The 24,719-nt window shown below is 37.7% G+C and overlaps 2 protein-coding genes across 5 annotated transcripts; both read left to right on the top strand.

Moving 5' to 3' along the window:
• The first annotated feature begins 2,284 nt into the window (after nucleotides 1-2,284).
• Nucleotides 2,285-24,101, top strand: hoxd3a (homeobox D3a). Of its 4 annotated transcripts, none has more exons than XM_035750029.2 (4): nucleotides 2,285-2,536; nucleotides 19,403-19,465; nucleotides 21,676-22,219; nucleotides 22,441-24,101. In XM_035750029.2, exons 3-4 carry the CDS (start codon nucleotides 21,766-21,768, stop codon nucleotides 23,178-23,180), a joined length of 1,194 nt encoding a protein of 397 aa, XP_035605922.1. In that variant the 5' UTR covers nucleotides 2,285-2,536; nucleotides 19,403-19,465; nucleotides 21,676-21,765; the 3' UTR covers nucleotides 23,181-24,101. The 4 variants fall into 4 exon arrangements, with proteins under 4 accessions (XP_035605922.1, XP_035605921.1, XP_035605923.1 ...); XM_035750028.2 differs by lacking the exon at nucleotides 2,285-2,536 and adding an exon at nucleotides 14,975-15,094; XM_035750030.2 differs by lacking the exon at nucleotides 2,285-2,536 and adding an exon at nucleotides 14,975-15,098.
• On the top strand, nucleotides 9,538-14,130 carry hoxd4a (homeobox D4a). The gene is made up of 2 exons (XM_035750031.2): nucleotides 9,538-11,051; nucleotides 11,478-14,130. Exons 1-2 carry the CDS (start codon nucleotides 10,583-10,585, stop codon nucleotides 11,777-11,779), a joined length of 771 nt encoding a protein of 256 aa, XP_035605924.1. The 5' UTR covers nucleotides 9,538-10,582; the 3' UTR covers nucleotides 11,780-14,130.
• Nucleotides 24,102-24,719: the final 618 nt, after the last annotated feature.

Raw genomic sequence — 24,719 nt, 5'->3', positions numbered from 1 at the left:
GTCTGTTGGGTCTGTAGCAGCCTCTGCATCAAGTTCAATAATTTTATAATCATGCAAAGCAGCGCGCATGTTATCAACCGAATCCTTGTGGAATTACGTGTCATAGCGACTGCTCTAAATTTCACAAATACGATAATTTACAGAGACAGCAGGCCTTTACGACACCGCAAGAGACCGAGCTGCTACAATACCTTGACTATAAATCGTCCGGTGGTAATACTGGCGAACTACCAGAGCGCCTAAATGAAAGCCCGTCTTTTCCACAGACGCTCCTCTGGATGAGACCTCAAGGTTGGTTGATTCTCGTAAAATGTGCTTTCAAATCACGTACAGGCCCAATTCCTAGGCTTACTATTTTCAAAAATATCCTTCTCTTGCCGTAAAATTGCACAATTCTTTGAAAATAATGATAATATGCTGGAATGGAACATTGCATAATGCAGTCTTCTAACCCCTAGTGAGGAGAAGAAACAGACAGTCGGTAGGTAGGCCATAAAACTGAAGCAGAAGAAAGAATTTTGCCTCCAACCCCATGTGACCAGGGAGATAAGGTTCGATGTGTCGACCCCACAATAAGAAAATGAGTTTACCATTTAAAAAATGCTGTCTCCAATGGTACCAATCCCACTGAAACACAACAATAGAATGCAACAGAATACAATCCCCATTTTACGCACGCATTACGCATACCCATGCCCAGCCGAATCACGCTGAAATACACACACGAAAACATCCTAAAGGCCATTTGTGTACACTGCCTTCTCGCTGTCTTCACAGACCCGAAGCACATTGGTACTATCATGAACGAAAGACTGCTACAATGAATTGTACTAATAATAATAATAATAATAATAACATACACATGTAATGTAAGTTTAAATTTCTTTGTTGCTTAGTTTCCCCAAGAAAATACTGAGCATTGATTAATACGCCAAAATACATTATAGTATTTTTTATTTTGTATCTTTTACATCTTATGACATAATGCGTAATAGTCTTTAAAAAATCATAGTCCTGGATTCCCTGGACTAATAGGGATACATTTGGTTTGCCTTAATAATACGTGCATGTGTGCTGTATTAATGTGTTTAGGTAGCCTATATTTGCGTAAATATTCAATCATGGTCCTTTATTTCACCTTTATGAATTCAATATATGAAAAATAGGCCCACAAGTATAACTTGTTAGTTAGAACAGCACCTCATTTTATGATTTTAATATCCTAGGAGTAAAGGATGATAGTCTGGCCAAAAAGGTGTGTGAGGACTACAACCGAACCGCATGCATAGCTTAGTAGGTCTAAAGAGTTTTTTTCTTCTCAATAAATACCACATTTCTATTTTGGGGCTGATTTCGTGTAGTTATTTGTTGTACCCTATTTTCAACACCACATTGAGCCTGGTCGAATTTGTTTCGGTGGGAAGATCCTATAGATCTTCCTCTATCGATTTCTTTTGTTTCAAATATCTTAGTTAATACATGTGTTATGCGTTATGCGACATTGTAACCAACGCAAGACATACATTTAGCCACAACGGAAATGTTGCTAATGAAAAGATTATCTTTGATTAGTGGTCAAAATATTGCATAGTGCCAGTGCCAATGAAGGTTTTCATGATTATTTTGTATCTTGTTTTTACAACAAAAAAATACTATGTTGGCCTCATGAACTAAAAGAATACTATGTTGGCCTCATGAACTAAAAAAATACTATGTTGGCCTCATGTTTCCTGTTATATATGACCAAATGTACTTTATTACAACCATTGACCTATTCTAGAATATAGTTTATTAGCTGTATGAAATATTTAGGCTCGACATTTACTCAACATGTTTAGTATAACTGATGTTTATGCTCGTCAACATGGTAATATCTATGTTATTATAATGTTAGAAAAAATCATATATTCCGTATGCACGAATCTTCTGACTCAAAACTAGCAAATTTGGTTATTCTGCGGTTAAAATCTAACATGTACAATTTCAATTCAAGAAGCAGGGGCATTGTTCGTTAACTTTCCAAATGAGATTTTCAAGCAAAGCTTTCTGAGAAGAAATGGGGAATGGCCCCCGCCATTATGCGCAAAACAGGGTGAATTGCTGCAGTCGAAATGTCTTTTTGTGAGAGGAGAATTTACAACTTGGTAATAGACCTTTTTATGTGCCTCTATCGCCTGTCATTGGATGCCACTGGTCATGTGCAAGAGGCAAACGTCTCCATGGCCCTTTTCCTGATTTCCCAAGCGGTTTTTTCTCTGCATTCTGCTGCTATACCGTCCCCAACCAAAACGCTCAGCCTACACTCGCTCAAAAGTTGCCTTATTATTCCCTGAATGAAAGTGTGAACCTACCAGATCCTCGATAACTATATAGTTATTTACTTGACTTGTCAGGGCTAGCGTTTCTTCCTGTGTGCATACCGAACATCGAAAGGAGAGCCTCTGCTGTTCATCATCCGTATAGTTTCACTGTAACATCATGTATTATTTATACAGAGTCACCACAAGAAAACACATGGATTACCCAACTGCATTAGGTAAGCATTTAACGTTACAAACATCATGTTAGAATGGTTGTTTATTGAATTTCTACTATGCTACTTCCTGTCTCGTTGCACCAGGGGATATTAGCAGTATAGGCTAATCAGAAGCTCAGTCGAGATGACATGTATAGACTAAAGCCAAAAGACACATGTTTAAGATAACTAAAACTGCTGTTATGCATGTATTATGAGTCAACGCCAATGAACGTTTACATTTAACATGAATCTGAACGCATAAAACTGTGATCGGTATTTTACCAATAGGCTACGTATGATTGAATTGTAATTTGCTGTGACAATGGGTTGACGTGTTCGTGTTAGTTTAGCCAAACTGATTAATGTATATTAGGACGCATATTTAGCTTCAGTAGACTAAAAGGAATGTTTACTAACTTTGAAGTGCTTGCGGGGATGGGTTATTTCGATGTTTGTACGTATGAACAGTATCTGTCGGTCTGTCTGTATGTCTGTCCGTCTATATGTTTTCGTTATATATGTGTATCTTTGTGTATGTTTGATATATATATAATTGATTGTATAATGTCTCTGAAGTGACACGCAGCCTAATTGAGTTTTAAGGAGCTGGCTGCCAGATGATTTTAGACAGTTCGATTTTCTAAGTGAATTCTATTCATTAGTCCTCTTTTGGTGCATGAAGTCGATGTCATTACGGTTGTGCGAGGTAATGAATATCTGCATGATGGAATTTGTATGAAGTCACCTGATATGGTCTTGATATTAGTTCCACGTTCTATCAAGGACGTTGTGTAGGCCTACTTGTGAATATATCGTTACACTCAAGCTATTGCTCCATAGGCCATATAATAACAACAATAGACCTACACATTGTTATATAGTTGAACTAAACAAGGGAACCATTTGCATTGTATTTTCAGATATGGATGTTTAGAACATTTGAATTTGTCATGTTGTAACACACACACGTGTGGAAAAAAAATTCAACATATAATGTTAACCTTTCAGAAATGCAGTTGTTGAGCTTTCCCACCAGAGAAGCAGTTTTCATAGATGTTTTCAGCTGCCTGAGATGGGGGGCAACGGAACAAAGACAGTATTTCACTGTTGCCTGACAGGCAGCTGCGAAAGTATTTACAGCCTTACTGCAATGCGGCAAACGAGAGAAAGCCTGGAACGAGGCACCCTATAAAAGTGGGGCCTGCGAATGACAAAACGCGGAGCATTTAAATGACTCGATTAGCTTCTAGTCTTAACTCTGGATCGGAAATCACATCACGTCCCAATATATATATGGATATAGCGTTGTCATTTCGTTCTTCGTTCGTTCTTATATCATATCGCCCATAAATTAAATACAATATTACACTGTATATCCACGTATAGATATATACTTTATCAAAAAAATTAACAGAGCGAGAGAACAGTTCCCTTGATTATTACGTTTGGTGTGTGTTTTGTATTGCAGTGTTATACATTTTGCGGTTGCAGTGGTTAGCCATACGAAGGATTTTTTTGGGATTGCCAGTCTAGTTTAGCCTATACATTATACAATTATTGAACTTCGTGGGAGCATATTAATCCAATCATCTGCGGTATAAGGGATGAACGAATAATAAACCTAGATCATCTATGGATTTTTCTCGGAATGAACTGCATACAAAGCCTACCATTTAAACATATAGCAAAATATAATGGCACGCAAGTTTATTCTAAAATCCAGGTTATGCTAAAATGCAACAAATTGGTTATGTGCCATATTGATTGGGAGAAAAACTGAACACGCTGAAAAATGGAAATGATTATCATGTTCCAGCAAGAGGCGCTGTTGTCCAACATTCAGTTATCCCTTGGTTCTTTTTCCGCATAGTTTACCTTATAGGTCACCGACCTGGAATATGATTGGTCCTTACACAATATGACCGAGCGATGCGTAGTATGCCTAAGAAATTGAAAGGAAGTGGTTTCTGAATTGAAATATCGGTCTATATGTAGGTGACGTTTTCGTATGCCCAAACTATTTTTTTAAGAGGGTATAGTTAATAAGGAGAGTGGTGGAGTCATATGAGACTGGCCTACACCAATGCGTGTGATGCATTTGATGGTTAGAACGTTTTAATAGTCGTGTGTGCTTCTGAATCACCTCAAGCTAGCAGGGCATCTTTTATGAAACTGTACTGAAAGGAAACGGTGAGCGAAACACCCTCAGATGTGTGTAGACCCCGTCAGGGATCACAGAGTCATCATCCGTTTTTTTAAAGTTAGGCCTTTATGGGCAAGCAGTCAAGCAGAACAAGTATATATATAGGTAGATGTTGACCTGTTTCTCCCAGGTCCAAAATGATTGGCACCCTTGACTAAGATGAGCAAAAAAGACTGTATAAAGTAAATTATACAAATATGAACCTATATTGTTTGTTCAAAACAATTGGGAAATTATATTATTTTATACTAATACAACTGCCCACAGAAAGAGATTTTGTGGTTATACTTAATTTTATCAAAAAGATAGGGTTCAAAGTTATTGGCAATTACTTTTTTTAATACCTTTCAATACCTCACCTTGCCAGGATAATGGCACTGATTCTTTTTTCTAAAATGTTTGTGATATTGGAGAACACATTCGGAGGGATCTTAGACCATTCCTCCATCCAGAATCTTTCCAGATCCTTGATAACCTTCGTCTGCGTTTTTGAACTGCCCTCTTCAATTCAAACCACAGGTTTTCAATGGGGTTCAAGTCCGGAGACTGAGACAGCCATAGCAAAATGTTGATTTTGTGTCAATTAACAATGTATCTATGGATTTTGATGTGTGCTTGGGCTTGGGCTTATTGTCTTGCTGGAAGATACACTTGCAGCCACGTTTCAGCCTCCTGGCAGAGGCAACCAGGTTTTTGGCTAAAATGTCCTTGTACTGGGGTAAAGTTGATGATGCGGTTGACCTTAACAAGGGCCCCAGGACCAGTGGAAGCAAAATAGCCCCATAATATCAAAGATCCACCAACATATTTTACAGTAGGTATATGGGGTACTTTTTTACATGTACATTCTCATTTCAACACCAAACACATCACTGGTGTGAGTGGCCAGAGAGTTCTATTTTCATGTCATCCAACAGATGTAAATGGCTGGAGTTTGCTAAACGGCATTGGAACATGGATTGGAACCGGTGCTATGGTCAGATGACATGAATATGTAGCTCTTTGGCTACACACACACCAGTGGTGGGTTTGGCGTCAAAATTAGGAGGCATTTGCAGAAATGAACCCCATACCTACTGTAAAATATGTTGGTGGATCTTTGACGTTATGGGGCTATTTTGCTTCCACTGGTCCTGGGGCCCTTGTTAAGATCAAATGCATCATGAACTTTACCCAGTACCAGGACATTTTAGCCAAAAACCTGGTTGCCTCTGCCAGGAGGCTGAAACGTGGCCGGAAGTGTATCTTCCAGCAAGACAATAACCCCAAGCACAGATCAATATCTACAAAGAAATGGTTAATTGATCCCAAAATCAACATTTTGCAATGGCCGCCTCAGTCTCCGGACTTGAACCCCATTGAAAACCTGTGATTTGAATTGAAGAAGTGAAGGTTATCAAGGATCTGGAAAGATTCTGCATGGATGAATGTTCTAAGATCCTTCCCAATGTGTTCTCTAACTCATCAAATACATCAATAAAAGGCTCAGTTCATTATCCTTGGAAAGTAAGTGAGGTAGGCTATTGAAAGTTATTAAAAACAGGGGTGCCAAAATGTTTTACCCCTATCTTTAAAATAAATATACATTATTACTTGCTGGACAAGATATCTTTCTCCAAGTAATTGTATTAGTATAAAATAATTTAATTTCTCCATCTTTTTGAGCATACAATATAGCTCAGTATTTGTATTATTTATTTTATACAGTCATTTTTGCTCATCTTTATCAAGGGTGTCAATCATTTTGAACCTAACTATAGAACAGATTACTTTATTAGACTTTTGACATGTCTTCTATTGACCTAAAAACACATATTCATATTAACGACGCACATTCAATTCCACAACAAGGTGAACTTGAAATAGCAAGTGTGAAACAAAAATATATATATCCTTTTTTTTAAATTGCATTACATGTATTATAATTATACATCCCTTTTATTCTATATACCATCAAGCTAATCGGCATTATTGAATAAGTGCAACTTTGAGGGTTATTTATGGCACCAGTGCGGTGTCATGAATGGCTGTGGGGGGAGCACGTGATGCCATTAAACTTTGTTTTATGGCCTGGGAGTTGACAAGCCAAAATATAATCCTCATTGTGTATTAGTAAGGCCGTGCAGATGGCTTGGAATAGACCTTGGAATTGGTGGAAGCAAGTATAAACCTCTGGTTTTGTCTGAACATGGATATGTTTGCCTATTCGATGCAATACGTTGGTCTTTGCGGTGAGCTCTGTTTTATCATTTGATAGGCTACTAAAACTACTGCGTGCGCATGCTGATGTCATCAGGTATACATGTCTGTCTCCTGCAGTTTTGTTTGCCTGCTTCGAAATCCACGACTTTAACCACAGTAGGATGTGTATTTTGCATTGGCCAGGATGTACGGGAAACAATTAGGAAGTGTTTGAATATGTCAATACTTGGCTGTTTACGGCTGTTATAACCAATAATCGTTCAAATCAGTCGTTAGATAAACAATGCATTTTGGACAATGGCTAATATTGTAGCCTATAGGCATATTCGTTTTTGCTTCAAATAGACTAATATTGCGTGATGGTTTATTAAAACCTGTAACATTTGAATTTGTCTGCAATACGCACATATTTTAATGACAATGGCTAATAGGCTTGTGTGGATCTGAAGTCTTTGAATTCGGAGGGAAAAATATCAACCTGTTGTCACAGACTTAATGGCGTTTACAGTTATTAGCGTTTCCTTAAATTACGTTATGGTGACATAGGCCTTGTTACAACACTGTATTAATTAAGTTAAATACACATCAGTCCTTCTGAATCTTAATACCCCAACAATATCTTAATAATAGCCATGCTCTATCGCGCCCCCTAGTAGTGTACAGAATATTATCGAATCATAATTCCTTGTACTATCGTCAATTGACCCATATCAGGGTGTTTCTATAGGCCTACATCTTGACGTTATGAAGGAAGTGAAGTGATGACATTGGAAGTGATGATTTAGTTTGTTATCCAATACAAACACTTTTACATGAGGCAGCATGAGGCAAGGACAACATGCACGAATCAGAATTGTGTTATAAAGGACTACACTACAGTAGGCATAGGCATAGTTTTTTCTTTTTTCTTATCTTTTAGCAATGTAAAGGAGTCTTTTTTTCAATTGTTCTTCTGCAGCCTGTCTGCCACTTTGACAATTAGTGTATTTCGAAGTTCAATGCACTGACAACCGCGATGGTATTTTTTATTGAAATGAGAACTGCATTTCTATAAGAATTTCAGTAGTCTAAGATTTTTAAAATAGTAGCTTTATTGTCTCTTTATTTATAATAAATAGCCCACAAATAAGATTCCAGGAGAAATACAAATGTTTTTTGCAACTTAAATCCATAGGCTAAATTATACATGTTGTCGATGGTGTTTTGGCAGAGAATCTGGCTTTAGTGACATAGCTACTTGAAATCGGAACAATGACCTATTAACAGTTGTATAGTAACATAACTATAAATAGATCACAAAACATAGCAAGTTGGTTCATTCTTGGTTCAAACGAAGGATAAAGACAAGTGCTGACTTCATCGTTCTTTTGTTCCTCGGTATCCTATCTCGGCTTTGACCGAGCAGTTGTCTGAACAAGTCTCAGGGCAAGGTGAAACCTAGGTCAAGCTGTCCAACACATATTAAAATGTTGTGACGTGTAATTACAAAGGTGTAAAGAGTGTGATTAATATTTTCCAATAAGATCATTTGAAAATGGGACGAAAACCTTTCGACTATCTCAAGGTTAAAAAAAGGCGTCTAATGTGATCAATTTTAGTTTTTGAAAACGTTGTAGAAGTGTTGTGAAACGTTCGGCCTATAACCTTCGTTCTTAAACTACTAGAATTAGACTACCGAAATTAGACTACTGAAACTGTCCAGTAACAAAACATGAATTCGGCCTGGCCTATAAGTTTGAGAAAATAATTTAAGGACACATCTTCGGGCATCTTACCATAAGGCCTGTGTGAATACTCAGTCAAATTTAGAAAGCACTTGGCCAATCAAGGGTTTTAAAACGAACAATTTAATTTAATTTAAATATTAATTTAATTCAAAAATGTATGTTATTATAGGACAATAGCACAGTGGCATATTCCCTAGACTTTAGACCAACGGAGGTAGTCAACTGAAGGGTCGTTTGGGAATCGTGAACTTTTGTACTTTTTGAGCTGTCGCTAAAGTAAAAATAATTGTACTTTTTGATACGTTTGCAAATCATTTAGTTTGACCTTGTGGCCTTTAGCCTTTTTTCTTATGGGTCCACTCGATATTCAAGCCTCGGATTGTGGGTAGAGCGTAGGCTGATTAACTTGTTTTTTAAAAATGGAATCCTTCCAAAGTGAGTATCGGTAGTCTATACCAATTAATAGTGAATGACCTATGTTGTCTGCCTATACCTCTAACCAATAGGCCTAACCGGTTGACATTTTTTTAAATGCATTTCGAAGCTGGAACAGAATTGCTAATTTTACTGATGAACTACTTAGGATCTGATAAATCAGGGGCTATGATATTTTGATACACATCCATTGTTTACAATTGTCGACGGTATAAGAGTGTATTGAGTATGAATAGGTTTTTTATTTTGTCTTTTTGAGAACGGAATCTAAAGGCTGGACTCTTGAATTGAGAGAAATGATGGGACCCCTGTAATTCCGTCGTCTATATATACCCTGTAGAACCGAATTTGTGTGATAAAACAACAGTCACAGATTCGATTCTAGGGGAGTATATGGTCGATGCAAAAACTTCGATTTACTTTACTGCTTTTATAGAATTTCTAATCATAACTATTTATAACATTGTATGATGGAGTGCACATCGTTTGATTGCTGGATTGTACCAGCTATTGTGTCTAATGGTTGTTTAAAATGATATTTATATATATTCTATTGAGTAGAATCTGTTCTAATAGTGAAAGTAAATGTTCGAGTTATATGCTCTTTCAGTGTCACTTGTCATTTCATTTGGTGATTTACGTTGACATAAAGACATCGTCCTAGTCATGCTTTGGAGAAGCCTTTTTACACGAGTCACTTTTTGGCCTGTTCACGTATCATTACAGCCAAACAGTCCTTTCGTTTTGATAGTGAACAAAAAGTAACTTGCCATAACAAAAGTTATAGGAGACTGAAATCTAAACAGATTTTAACATGGCATCAAAGTAATGCATTTTTTTCTTTACGGTTTCATACGTTTTAACATTTCAATCATTGAATTATTGACTGTTTGGCATTGGTTGGTTGCCACGAGGCTCTTTCAATAGTTTTGAAAGGGATAGGGTAGATGAAATGATGAGATTCTTGTAACTTTTGGATGACCCCTTCTTGACAAAGACAGTCCCCATCAATTGTCCCCAGGCTTTATTCCCCTCTTTTTGTGCCAGGGGGACGTTTTGTATCTTTTGTTTGTTTATCTGTCAGACTCACTGGCCTTAGTTTGATTTAGTATTGTAGAACAATAAGCATATTAACCATATTATTACACAAAACCATCTAAATGTCCATCTATACCCAAACTTTGTATTTAATCCATTCAGATTATCTTCCATTGACTGTTAGGGATGACCACAATTGATATTAAACTGTTGACATTAGGTACCTAACATTTTACATTTTATTTTTCAGTATAGCGAGTACATTGCCAATCCTGCATTGGAACTGGTTAAATATTTGTTTTCATTCAAAATAATTTCGGTGTTTTTTTTAAAGTCAGTGGAAATTGCTGCTGTAGGTGTGCAGTGTATACCCGTTAATGAACTAGCTTTACCTCCATTGGCCAATCTGGTCACATGGTTCCCTAACTTTATTCAGTTGACAGCAAGTAGGAGGGCTTTATGGAGGGTGGAAAAAAAGACAACTCGAGAAAAATTTGTATTTTCTACCTTCAGAAATTAATGACCATGAGTTCGTTTATGGTGGACTCTAAGTATGTGGACCCAAAATTTCCTCCTTGTGAGGAATATTCGCAAAATAGCTATATACCTGACCAGGGGACAGACTACTACGGTCCAGCGCAGGACCCAGGTTTCCAGCATCCAGGAATCTATCCACGGTCAAACTACACTGAGCAACCCTTCAGTTGTACCACTGTGCAGGGTTCTACAGTGCAGCCGCGGGGTCATGTGCTTGAGCGAGCCAGCCACCCTAGCCCTTTCACTACACAGACCGAGCCGTGTCCCCCGGTCCAAGTGACTGGCCCCCGGACTTGTGGACAGCAACAAAACACAAAGAACCAACATGGGATACAAGCCAAGCAGCCTACAGTAGTTTACCCCTGGATGAAGAAACACCACGTTACTACGGGTAAGATTGACTCTCTCCTCCCCACGTCTCGTTGGGACAAGCTGAGGTCCAGGAATTTAGCCACATGAAAATTATTGCGTGAAATATTTATGAGTTTCTTTGAAGGGGCCGTCAATTACTCCAGTCATAAATGTTTATTGCTAAGGAAATAGGCCGCTGTCTATGTGGCGGTCTCAGAGCTCTTGAAATGTCCACTTGCCTTATGACTATGTTTTATTTTATTGTGTGTCGACAATATTTCTGATGAAGAGGGTGAAAATAGAACAAATTGAATGAAAGTTTGGTCATAGTTTCGTCCAATTTCATTTCTGGATCAAGTTTTTCATTGTTTTGTTTTTAGCTAGAAGTTTGGAGCGTCCCGTGAAGGGCTGTTATTTTTGTTAACTGGGACCTAATTGGCTCACATTGGTGTTTTGTTTCTCACAGTAAACCCGGACTACACAGGACCTGAACCGAAACGGTCTCGGACAGCTTATACAAGACAGCAGGTTTTGGAACTGGAAAAGGAGTTTCATTTTAACAGGTATCTGACCAGGCGGCGTCGCATAGAGATTGCCCATACACTCGTTCTCTCCGAGCGTCAGATCAAAATCTGGTTTCAAAACAGAAGAATGAAATGGAAAAAAGACCACAAACTACCGAACACAAAGGGAAGATCTGCATCGGCTTCCAGCCAACATTTACAAAGTATTCAGAAGGATAACCAGACTGATATCACAACTTTATGAATATTGTGGGAAATTTTGAATCTTACATGAACTGTAGGCCTATAAAAACGATTTCCCATTTGACTTTGCATGATCTCAAACATGGCATTTTCGTCATAGACAGTTACATTCAGAAGGACCCTCGATGTGTTTTGGCTCGCTGAATTGAGTCAACTTCCAACATTGTAACTGATAGGTGCTCAGAAGATACGAGTGTGTCACTACATGCTTCACATGCTTCAAAGAGGTAGCAGTAGATCGAACGAGAACTTTCGCTTTCGGACGAAAGCCTGTTAAAGAGGTTTTCATGTGGTAGGCCTACTCTTCTTGCTTGCTATGGTTCTCTTTCCACCACACAAGTCAGAGTACTGCCTGAACATTTATATCTTTATTTAAAAGGGGGAAAAACGTACAATTATGTGAAACTTAGGAAATTGTCTTGTGATGAAATCAAGCTTCTAAAAATAACCATATTTGATTCATATATTGCAAAAAAATTAAATGCCCATTGCACACAAAGCATCAGTTGATCCATACATTTGTGACAATATTTGTTACTTTTATATAGCCTCGTTTTTTTAAAGTAGTGAACTCGTATTTATGGGTGCTAACTGGTTGAATTTTTCTGTTTACGTTTTCTGATCTTTTATACAATAAAGTTTTTAAAATGGCGTTAAATTCTATTGAGAAACAAGACATTCCTGTGTGCAGACCTTTCCCAGTGCCCTTATTCGGTTATAAATCTCTCTTGACATCTTTGTAAACAGTGTACATTTAAAGAGGGTCTCACATATGGAATCTGAAACTCTTTCATGAGTTCCCTTGTTCTTTGCATCGAATTTATATTTTGTAAGATACTTCGCTATTTTTATTTGGATCCATATCAAACAGAACACTATTAAAACTCAATATTACATGTGAAGGACGTTGAGGACTAAAAATAGGTGTCATATGTTTCCCCCATTTTTATTATACTCATTTTGTAATATAGTGTTTAAATTTCATTATGATTATTTATTTAATTCAATATCTGTACATTTCCTAAAACCCACAACTGTTCTGAACATGTTTGAGACACAAACGTTTATTTAATGAGATATGTTCAAAACTGTTGTGAATTATTAGAATTGTCTCTTTTGTTATGCATTGTAAAATCGTTTAATTCATGCGCTTAGCTGGCGTTAAAATCTAACTATGGCATTCATTTATACCAAACCAAGCCACATTCATGTCATGTTTCAAGATAGATATTCCTGTATTACTCCAATCATCGTCATCGTGACAAAAATAATCATATCCTCTTGTGTTGCGAAGATGTCTTCCCTCTGAAGAGTCTTCATGATGAGAAGTTGAAAAGCTATTTCAACTGAAGTTCGACAAAAAGCTCCAGAGGCAGGTTCATCCAGAGGACACTGTTTCTATCGCCTTGGACACATTTCAGCCGCGAGGAGTGACCTCTAAACCCTTGACCCGTCCGACCAATACAGACTTGTTTCTCTTACAGGCGCTATTCACATTGAGTTTAATTTAGATACTTTTTCTATTCTACCTTAGTATTGGTTTGCTATAGGACGCTTATGTAACTCGGTTAAACATGCAGGCTAACTTTTTAAAGCCTATATGTATTCTGCCAGATGCACCTCAAACGGTACTGATTGTGTATTCATGTCTCACCATGTTAATATGCAATCCTGTCTGACTTTATTTTTGTACCTGCTTTTTACTCTGTACATTCACAGGTGTCGTGCACAACTTTCATGGAAAAATAAAGATTGTTACTTGATGCATTATGGTGGCACAGAGCACTCACGTTTGTCAATAGATTTCTTTATCAAGTATTCAGAGGTTCATGCTGGGCCACTGAGCAGATAAAATAGATAATCAATGTGTGCGCGCGCACGAGCACGCACACACACACACACACGGTCTTTGGTGGCTTTCGTGATCGTGAAATATCAGATACCGCCAAAATATGTCCATAATGCGTAAAATGAGGCATTCTGTAACATTTGGGTTCCATAGCAAAGCATACAATAACATGGAATAGGGCCTTACTTGCAATACACCCACATAACTCGAACTTTATGCATGTCTCTCTCATTGACATCAACCCATGATTTACTCAAGGGTTACGAGTCGATACCTCAAATTAGGATTTAGCCTATGGGTTGGGTTTGACCACACATCTCGAAGACAACGTTTTACTTAATTGTGCTTGTTTGAAAAAAATGATGGCATAGTTGACTAACATAACGTGTTTCATTGGTCGGTAAGTTACATTTTATAGCAAGAATCATGAATGTCCCCTAACCCATATCAATGTTAGATTCAGTGCCATAGGTTTTATGAATGCAGGATCAGTGGGATTATATTTGTGATCAAATAAAATGTTCATGCTTGGATTAAAACGTGTTTCATTTGAGTGCTTATCTGTTTCTCTTTGTGTGTGTGTGTGCGCGCGTGCAATGCGTGCGTGCACGGGTGTGCATGTGTCCTCACATTTGCGCGCACTCCTTTATAAGTTTAGCTGGGGAAGCCTTGTGTCACTTACACTTATTCATCTTCAGTTTGCCACTATATATATTTCAGTGTGAAAGCATGATGATGTCATTGCAAAAGAAAGAAAACTGCACCAACTTCACTCGGACCAACATAGGCTAAACAACAGTTCCACATGCAACCCATGTTGTTGTACGTGGGTTTTCAAGACTATCCCAATGGATTGCTGAATATTATATTTTCATGTTTCTTTTCCACAGTGGACCTATGAGGCATGTAAACATGTAAATTGTCTCTCTTGTTCACTGAAATGACCATGGGAATAATCATAAAATGCCTTTTATGTAACACAGAGTTTGAGAAAAGCAATCATATTTCAGTACTTGCCCGACAATGTGCAGTGTGCATTGACCTACATGTCTGAACACAATAAATGAGAGCCATAAGCAGTGCCATTTTCAATGACACTGCACCGAATATGGTATACACCATTGCCGCGCTCACAATGGCTTTCAAACGGCCATATTTGATTTCCTGCTGTTCGCAGAAACTGTCTTCGCCAAGCGAGACAGCCCTTTAAGATATATTAAACTGTGCTGTCTGCATTCAAAGATATAATTCGGAGTCTATACCGCTCCTCTCTCCTTTTCTGACCACGTGATTGTCTAAATAATTAATGCAGCACGTCCCCTAGAAACACGGCGTCGTCATTAATCGCGAGGACTCTATCAGACTTGAAAACTGAAGAGATCCCAAGAAAATAATATCCAAACGCTCCGATACCCAACGCAACTGTAGCCAGCACTTTAGCACAGCATCTCAACCAATGGAAGTTTGGTAGGTAAATATTTTAAATTATTTTTTTGAGTAAGATGGTAAAGGACCATATCTGTCAGATATTTGATAAATAGCGCCCTTTGATGAGTGCGCCTTGGACAGGCTGAACTTGTTATGGGTTCTTCAGTGCTGTGGTTTTCATGAAAAACAATAGACCAAGAGGACAATGTCGATATTATAAAGTGGTAATATTTTACAACTAAGATCCGTGTTATGTTTCTTAGCAAGTGAGTAAGTAAATATTTTCAGCCACCTTTACTGTGTGAAATGGTTGTGATTATGAATGTGTGGGCAGAATGAATGCAGCACTGTTGGGCAGTTCTAGTTCGTTCTTGAGGGCTGTATGCTCGGGCCTCTGTGATTTATAATATCACCAAAGAGAGCAACTCAGTTATTGGTTTACACCAGATTGCCTGTTACAAAATGTAAACAGTGTGTTAAGATGAAAAACATTTCAAAGTGATACAAGTGCAATATGTCACAATACAAAAGCTTATATTAGACTATTCTTTGGATAACACGCCAGCTACCTGCATAATGGAAAGAAAAAAAAAATCGGAAACGTTGTAAGAATATATCTATTTGGAATGAACTCGGATGACTCCCCTTTGCTAACATTGTTTATATTGTTGATGGGGCATAATTTGAAATGTATTTCTGAGAGTAGTAAAAGTAGTGTTTGAGCAGGTTGACAGTTATCTGCCTCGTTGTAAATCATTCTCAGTAATTCCTGAAAGGGTGCGAGGCTGTTGGGGGGCCGGGCGAACACTGTAAATCTTTCACTTTTATTACCCCATGAACATATGCTGCGACGCTAGTAGTCCTGCGTCCTTTCCTCAGTACGAGATAGGCCTACCTCTCGGCCAGCTTCCCCGCTGTCTTTTATGGCGTTAAATCTCCATCTTCCAGTTGATTTTTGAGCTCACGAATTGTCATTTGCAGGCGTTTTGTTATTTACATCGAAAACAGTGACTGAAACAGAAAATGTGACTTTCCTTGAATGTGTTCAGGCTCAAAAGCAGGTTATCGTACGGCCGAACACCATGAGAAATAGCACAGAAGAGACGAGGGTTTCCAAATTGGTTTATTTGTATACAATTCCACCGGCCTTTTCTCATGCATTAATATTGGTCAATATAACATTCTAAAATGTACACATCACATCTCATATTGTAGAGGTATAAAAAACGTTTAATTTTTTTAAACAATGGTGATAACAATGGTGATAGCAGTTTCAAGTACCAATAATGCATCTAAATACACGTCCAAATGTACAATCCTGTATCAGAAATTATGTTCAGAACCCTACATTTGTACAGAATTCTCAAAACTACATTCTAATCAAGGTTGTAGTTTTATGAATTCATTTCTCTTTCAACAGCAGTTTTATGATAAATCAAATATTACCAAAATACCGTATAAGGGCTATATAATCAGGTAAACATGAAATGCACTTTGTATGTATGTATTATCTCTTAAAGATGACTAAATAGCCACCCGTGTCATTAAATTGGCATAGTATGCCCAGTGACCTGACCGAATAAAACATCTAATTATATTTCTACAATGGAAAGAAGATCATCACCAGAATGAAATCCAAGTTGATCGCAAGTTGAGCATTTTCACTATGGACACAGGTCAGATAAAGAAATGTAAACGCCATCATTTAAAAAAAGGATTTGGGAGTCAAGGCTTGCTTGCAGAAGCAGCCTCAATCAGAACATCCCGATCACGTGAACAAATATGCTTGTATTTTAAGGCCGTGCCTTTATTTGTCATCATAAAGGTTTCCTGAAACACCAACAATCTTAATGATAGTTTCATTTCGGTGACTGTGTCTGAAAACCTGTATTTTTCAATGGGAGATGATTGCCAGATTTTTTTGGGTGGAATAAGGATGCCTTGGTTTTTTATTGGTAGTTGAGCGTGAGTCTTTCCATTCTATCGGGAATACTGTCTGCATTGGTATATGGAAATGTCTGAAAAACCGCAAGATCAGGTTTAGGACAGTATTGTCTACAGACAAAGGGTGAAGGATATATTCTAGAGACTGCAAGGAAAGGAATTGAGACTAAGAAACACGAGTATATGATAAATTGATTTACAGGTAAGAAATTGTATGGCAAAATACAACCTTTAACCATAGCTTTACACAATGCTAGAGAATAAATATGATTTATTCCATTCAAAGGAGTTGATCTTTATTAATGTCGCTCTTGTCGGTAACTACGCTTATAGCTTAAGTCTTATGGACCTTAGATACGATTTTAAGGCAGGTTCACAATTTTGAGCAACCACTTTGAAAGGTTAGTTTGGACAGACGTATTTTGACAATTGGTTTTCAGCTGATTTTGCAGTTTGATGAAAACTGACCAAAAGAAAAGGAAAAAGAAGCAGAGGAACTTTTCATTCGGACTCCTCGGTTGTTAGATCGTAAATCACATTAATTTGTTGTCTTATCGTCACAGTGATGTTAGACATGATTTATGTGGTTTCAGCTATATGGCTTTGTTAAACCTGCAAATGTTATAATATTTTGAATGTATTCAATTGTTTTAATTTGTGTTTAGAGAACTACTTTCAGGATTTCTTCATTTGTAAATAAGAAATATATAAATAGATTATAGACGTATTTTTTATTTAAATAACATAGGCTATATGAAACACTTTCAGTTGACGTTCTGCACTCATTTTTACGTAGGCTTAGATGATTCCTTCGTGAAGTTATTGGATAATTCTGAATCGCAAATGTTTTTTTTTTATATGCCTTTGAGAATCAAATATGAATTAAGAACAGGTCTAAACAATAGGCTATTGTTCGAATACTGCTCAGGTTGACTTGTCCTTTTATGTTATTGACTGTAATATATGTTCAAGTCATTATGAATGATTTTTAATTCACTATTGTCTGACTATAGTGCGCTTTGATAACGAAATATGACTGGCTGACAAATACTGAATTTAAACCAATTGTATTCCAAGTAAATATTTGCAAAGTATTCTTAGTTTAGAATGTGCGTCTAGTGGCAACACATTTTAATGGAAATATGCCTGGAAGCTATAAAGAGCTGCCAAACTAGCGATAAGAATCAAATGACAATAACAAAAACAACACATCCAATAATTCGGAGGATTTACTCTCAAATTCGTCTTAAATGTAGCCAAATTAACAATCTTATAAAAGCTATAGGCCTTTTGCTTTATACACATGTTTAAGTATGAACAATTAGTTAATTATATCATATCTTGCTTCCCAGCCCAGGGATGCACAAAATGGATATTATTGGTTATTTTTGACTACTAAAGTAAACGTTCAAAATAAACCATCTTTAAACTTTATATCCAAAGCGCACAATGGACACAAAGAAAACGATGAAATACAAGCAGACATTGTATATACCAAACTTACCGTAGCAATGCGTAGGCGAGAAACATTGTTGTCTGAAAAGACAAGTCATGTCTGGCCAGAGTAGTAACAACATGTGGTCACAATACACTTTCAAATCCACTCAAAACATATCGACTTCGACTTCAACATCATTTTGGAGTTCTGCACATTTCTAAAACACGCCAGGCTATATGTCAATGATAACATTTGCTATTTGCCGAGAGACACTATTCTCAATCATGTTCTATTAGTTTACAGATAGCTAAGTAAAGCATAGTTAAAACTTACATCAAGTAGCCTACAGACTAGTTTCTTATTTCTGATGATTATCTCCTCAAATGTGGCCATGTGTCCCATCGTCAGGCAGTGTTTCAGCTTTTTAAAAAACGGGTGAAAAGTACTGTGGTTAGGATTTCATTGTGACTTTCTTGAACGCCTTCCGCTCGTTGTTCATTAATCTATGAGTTATTGCTGAACAAGCCAAAGGTCAGCCAAAAGGCTTATGACTGCTAAATATTTTGGCCAGCTCTTTCTTTGTTTAGAATCTTCAGTGTAAGATTTTCTTCTCCACATCACTGAACTATATTTTCGGTTTTAAAATGCCTTAAAATAAAGAATATTGTGTTGGAATTTGTGGTTGCTGAATTGTCCCATTTCTTCTCGCGTATGCTCTTATGATGATTAGAATAGATACTTGTTCATAGAAGTTCACTATGATGCTATATCAAATTCTCACTGTAAAACAAATAAAACCAGTAGGCCTACGATGGCATTTCAACAGAACATCTAAGCAATAGAAATGGGGCAGTTTGTTATATGAAATGATTACCCTACAGTAATCCAATGTCCTTCCAATAAAATGAGGAAATGGTGGCGCTCAAACAGTTTTGTGAAACTCCGTGTATTGTTTTCGCTTTCAGGTCGAGGTGGATGTAATGATGAGCACGTGAAGAAAAATACGACACATATCTGCATAAAATACGGTGAGCAGCATTTATTTAATGAACTTCCGTTACATATTCACATCACATATAGAAAACAAGCCTGTATGTGTCATGCCTATATTGGCATTTTTTTTACTCTAAAAAAACAGTGTTCAAAAGGTAAAGTTAAGTAAAATGTAAAGATAAACAGATGATCTCGATGATAAATCCCACTGTTTAATTCAATTCTTCGGATTAGCATGTTCAGTTTCCCTTGTAGGCCAATATAGCCAAGTCTACCAGAGGCTCGTTTAAAACATTGAAGAATGTTCATCATCTTGACATGCAAGAATGCAGAGTTAGGCCAGATGCAAGTTGCAACAGAACATAATTTCTTTGTTTAAACAGAGCATAGGGAACATATCCATACACTAGTTGGTTATGAAATATACATACCCCACTGGGCACAGATGTCATTTCAACGTTTAGTTTGGATTTACATTTGGTTGAGTTGTCAACTAACGTAAATTCAATGTGAAATCAACAAAAAATGTCTCAATATCATAGGATTTAGGTTAAAAGTAGGGTTTTTGGAAAAATACGAAATTCCCTTATGCTTTTTGCAATTCCAGTAAGTTTTCCAAGTTGAGTCAACGTCATCACATATAATTTTGCTGTTGAAATGGCGTGGAAACAACGTTGATTCAACCAGTTTTTGCCCAGTGGGATATTCAGAAGTAGCATTTAAAATCAAAACATAATTCACCAGTCATCCCATCACCTCAATACGAATTTCAAACAGCAATATGTCCACTTTTGCATCAGTGACGATGGTCCTCTTTATAAACAAAACGATTCCATTTTTGCGGTTTCAAACGTGCGTTTGCGAGAGCGTAGTAGCGGCAATGCAGAATGATTGTTGAGGCTCGATTTATATAAACGGCCTCTCTATTATTGCTGCAGAACTTGCAGAGTATGGCATTTTTTTAGCTTGCCTTCCTCCTACGCTTAGTTTTACACTTCTGAGGGTAGCAAGTCTTGAGGAGTGATTTTCTTTTCATTCCTCTCTAAGGCGTTTACGACCATAACATTTGCAGTCATAAATTTTGCTGCGGTCCACAATGACAGGTGCATTGATATGCACGCGCGGACATTCAGGGAAGACTGATTCAACTACTGTAGGCTATTAGTTTGTCTCCATGCATGCCTTGGTCATTCAGTGTGTTACTTATGTCAAGAATTGAATGTGAAATCGTTTCCAAAAGCAGTGAGATATGTTGGGTGAAAAAAATATCGTTTTTATATGTAGTCTAGGCTCGGGTAGATTGGTAGCTACAGTCTAAATATAGGCTTACTGATTACAGGCTACATGAGGGTGCCAGAATTCAAGAGCAAAGTTTTGACACCGATGCATTTGTTTTATATGCACATAATTAGCATATAGGGTTCCCACCCATTCCGACCACCCCAATATTTTTGGTGAGAAACAGGGAGAGGGGATGGCACTTCTTTTAGCATCATAACCCCCCTTAGCACACATGCATTGTGATAATATTTTCTAAAATAATTTCATGGTTTAATAATTGCTTTTTGAATAAGGTTATGGAATTATCATTTAAAATATTTAAAAAAAACAGGAGCGCGAGATGGATTTAATAAGTTAACAACAAATAAACAAAACATATGAACGAGATTTCGTTTATAAATCAGATTTCCAAATCAAACGAGAGAAGTCGTATTACATGTTGACGTGTTAAATAGGAAAGTAAGAGCTGATGGTGGTTTGTGATGAGTTAGGCTACTGAAAGGAATATTGTGTGGGTAACCAAATGCTGATTCAGCTTATTGTCTTAAGTCATTCAAGAAGATCTTTTGATCTTTTGGCAAAAGTTAAACGTTAACTCTTTTGTGCCAAACATGCCAAATGGTTCAAAGGGGAGAGGTTAAGAAGAGGCCTATTGATGATTTGATAGTTAAAGAAAGCATCGTTTGGAAAGTGAAGTTATAACTATTACAAAACAGCATTTTTTTGTTTTTATTTTCATAATAGATCACGTGATCAAATATGATTATATTTGTTTGTAATATGGCCTGGACTTATACTGAAACGAACACCAGACATCAGGAATCTTAAGAAAATGACTAAATGTTCGGTTTATTGATGGAAGGTTATTTTTCAATCCAGAGTACAGTGTATGCTCAATCATGGTTTAGTACACGTTCAATTCATATTGCCTGCATTATGAGCCTAACAACTCTTCTCTTCCTAGGTCAAGGAATACAGAGGCGGTGGGAAACTCCAATCACGTGATACAAGAACACCCATGCCATTGGATAGGGCCTTGGTTTGAATCTTCACAATGCAGAAAGCTACATACTACGATAATTCTGGACTTTTTGGAAGCTACTCTTACCCCAAATCCGACTCATATATGTATGGCCCATCTCACCAGCCCTACCCCACTTCTAACCTTGAGAGTGATTATCAGGGTCCAGTTTGTCCAATACAAACCACAACTGTACGGCCACCAACTCATAAAGACAATGACATGAATGGCAACTGCATGCGACCAAGTAGCAGCCAAGGAAACACCCAACAGTCGAGTATTGGTGAACAGCCGCAGGCACCTCCATTGTCGGCATCTTCCCCTAACTCCAGCAACACTTCATCTCAGAAGAAGAAATCTCCCCCAAACAATGCTTCAAATACTGCCACCCCAGTCATTAACAAGCAAATTTTCCCATGGATGAAGGAGACGCGATCGAACGCCAAACAGAAAAGCAACAGCAGCAACAATTGTACAACTGCAGAAGGTACTGTGTGTGTGTGTGTGTGTGTGTGTGTGTGTGTGCGCGCGTGCGTGTATGCGCGTGTGTGTGCGCGCGCGCGTGTGTCTGGACATGGTGGTGCGTAATGCGTGCGTAAAAGCGCGATTATTCTACTGTGCGCATGGGTCATTTCAGGCAACTGCGTAGGCCTAAGTGAAATCACTCATAATACATAGAGACTTATGGTGTTTACTATGTATTTTCAGGTGAGTCCTGCGATGAAAAAAGTCCACCTGGTCCAGCCTCCAAACGGGTCCGAACTGCCTACACCAGTGCACAACTTGTAGAACTTGAGAAGGAGTTCCATTTCAACCGGTACCTGTGTCGTCCCCGAAGAGTGGAGATGGCTAATTTATTGAATCTCACTGAGCGCCAAATAAAGATCTGGTTTCAAAACAGAAGGATGAAATACAAAAAGGATCAGAAGGCTAAGGGGATAATGCACTCTCCCATCGGACACTCCCCGGACAGAAGCCCACCATTAAGTGGCCCAAATCACATTGGATATTCTGTAAATGTAAACAGCCTCAGCTATGATGCTCCCTCGCCCCCGTCATTCGCCAAACCCCAGCAAAACATGTACGGCTTGGCTGCGTACACGGCACCATTAGGTGGTTGCATACCGCAACAAAAAAGGTATCCGGGGTCCGAATACGAACACCACAGCATGCAAGGCAATGGCGGCTTTGCCAACGCTAATTTGCAAGGCAGTCCGGTGTACGTTGGGGGAAATTTCGTTGATTCCATGCCAGCCTCGGGCCCCATGTTCAACCTCGGCCATCTCCCTCATCCCTCATCCGCCAGCGTGGACTACAGCTGTGCCGCTCAGATTCCAGGCAACCACCACCATGGACCCTGTGACCCCCATCCCACATACACAGACCTCACCTCTCACCATGCGTCTCAGGGAAGGATTCAGGAAGCGCCTAAACTAACACATTTGTAATTTGTGAGGATTCCATCTGTGTGCCCAAATTATCTTACGCTCTTTTATTACCTCACTAGTCTAAAGTAATTTATATGATTACACTACAAGTGAGTCATGTGTATTACCCAGTATTATTATTGATATTACTATTAATGCTATTGTGTAATTATTTTCTAAGAATAGCTGTGGTACATTTTTCTTGACTGTTGAGGATGCGTAGGGGAGACCGTTTGTTTGTCAGTTGTTCGTTTTCTGAAGTGCAATGCGCAGTATGGGGACTGAAAATGTCATAACATTACTTGAAGGTAAGTCCTGTAGATCTGACAGTAGTCACCCATCTTTATAGGGATGGATTTTATAGAAAAAAAACTCTAAGGTGTCTGTTTGTTAATTTCAAATTTTCTAAATTTGAAGCGTCTTATTTATTTTTCCAAGATTGTATGGCATTTATCTCCTTTCCTATATGTATTATTTAACGATTTTTTGTATCACACATTATTTATCATTTACATATATGCCTATTTATATGGACATCTAGAATTTATGCAACATAGTTCGAGAGACTTTGACATCATAGCCCTTCAATAGGTACACAGGTTTTTGGTGAATGCTAGTTTTAAGACATGGTTTCAATGGCTGGTGGTTTTATGTTGTTGTAGTAGAAACCCCCTGTGTGTAAATCTTGGAGTATTGGGGCATTTTTCATGATTTATCTTGTGTCAATGCCTCTATGAAAAACAGAGTTATATGTAGCCTTTTGAAATACCGAATATTATAAAAATGTAACACACCAGCATGTCATTTTGTCGTCATTGCCAATTTTCATATCACGTCATTGTTATTTCATCAGTTGGACTGTCCATGCATACATTTATGAAACGCTAATGATATGAAAATGTTCTATTTTATTGTGTTTAACATTTTGTAAATAAAGTACTTAAATCTACACAATGGATGAAAAGCACCATTATTGATACACATAACAGACGTAGAAACGTGAAATTGCCACCATTTTGAAGTATAATGACATAGTAAATAGAAGGCTTATAGCCTTAACAAAGAAATGGCATGTCTCGTCGCTCAAATCAGACACACAAGGAAAACTATCCGTTTTTCACATATGAGGGGAGAGTGAAATTGAATCGAAAGAGTAACCAGATACCGTGTATGTCTGCTTGATGCTGAAGAAATGCACATTTTCCAAGACACAGACACTCCTATTAGGCCTGAAGTCAAATTGCGCAGTAAGACTATATTCTTCACAATGTAAGCTCCATTTTTGACAGGGAAGGCTAATTAATTTGCTTTTTCCAATTATTTTTTGTTTCCCAAACGTATATTTCATCTCAAAGTTGCTGATTTATTACCACAGTCTATCGTGAAGCAGACCACACGTTCCTCATTTTTTATGAGGATTTTCCTTGATCAATATGTCATTATTTTAAACTGTAGGCTAAACAAGTCCACATACTGTGTAGGCGTATAACAACAGAAAACACTTGGAGTGTTCTTTAACGTTTGAGAAGCACAAAGAATATATTTGCGTAACAAAATATT

Source organism: Oncorhynchus keta, chromosome 34 (assembly GCF_023373465.1).
Source record: "Oncorhynchus keta strain PuntledgeMale-10-30-2019 chromosome 34, Oket_V2, whole genome shotgun sequence".
NCBI classification, from domain to species: Eukaryota; Metazoa; Chordata; class Actinopteri; order Salmoniformes; family Salmonidae; genus Oncorhynchus; species Oncorhynchus keta.
This window is presented reverse-complemented; position numbering and strand designations above follow the sequence as displayed.

Bases quoted from the DNA above. Each gene is read 5' to 3' on its own strand.
- hoxd3a (XM_035750029.2), top strand. From the start codon at position 21,766: ATGCAGAAAGCTACATACTACGATAATTCTGGACTTTTTGGAAGCTAC. The intron at 22,220-22,440 runs GTACTGTGTGTG...ATGTATTTTCAG, and splicing joins CAATTGTACAACTGCAGAAG to GTGAGTCCTGCGATGAAAAA.
- hoxd4a (XM_035750031.2), top strand. From the start codon at position 10,583: ATGGAGGGTGGAAAAAAAGACAACTCGAGAAAAATTTGTATTTTCTAC. The intron at 11,052-11,477 runs GTAAGATTGACT...TGTTTCTCACAG, and splicing joins GAAACACCACGTTACTACGG to TAAACCCGGACTACACAGGA.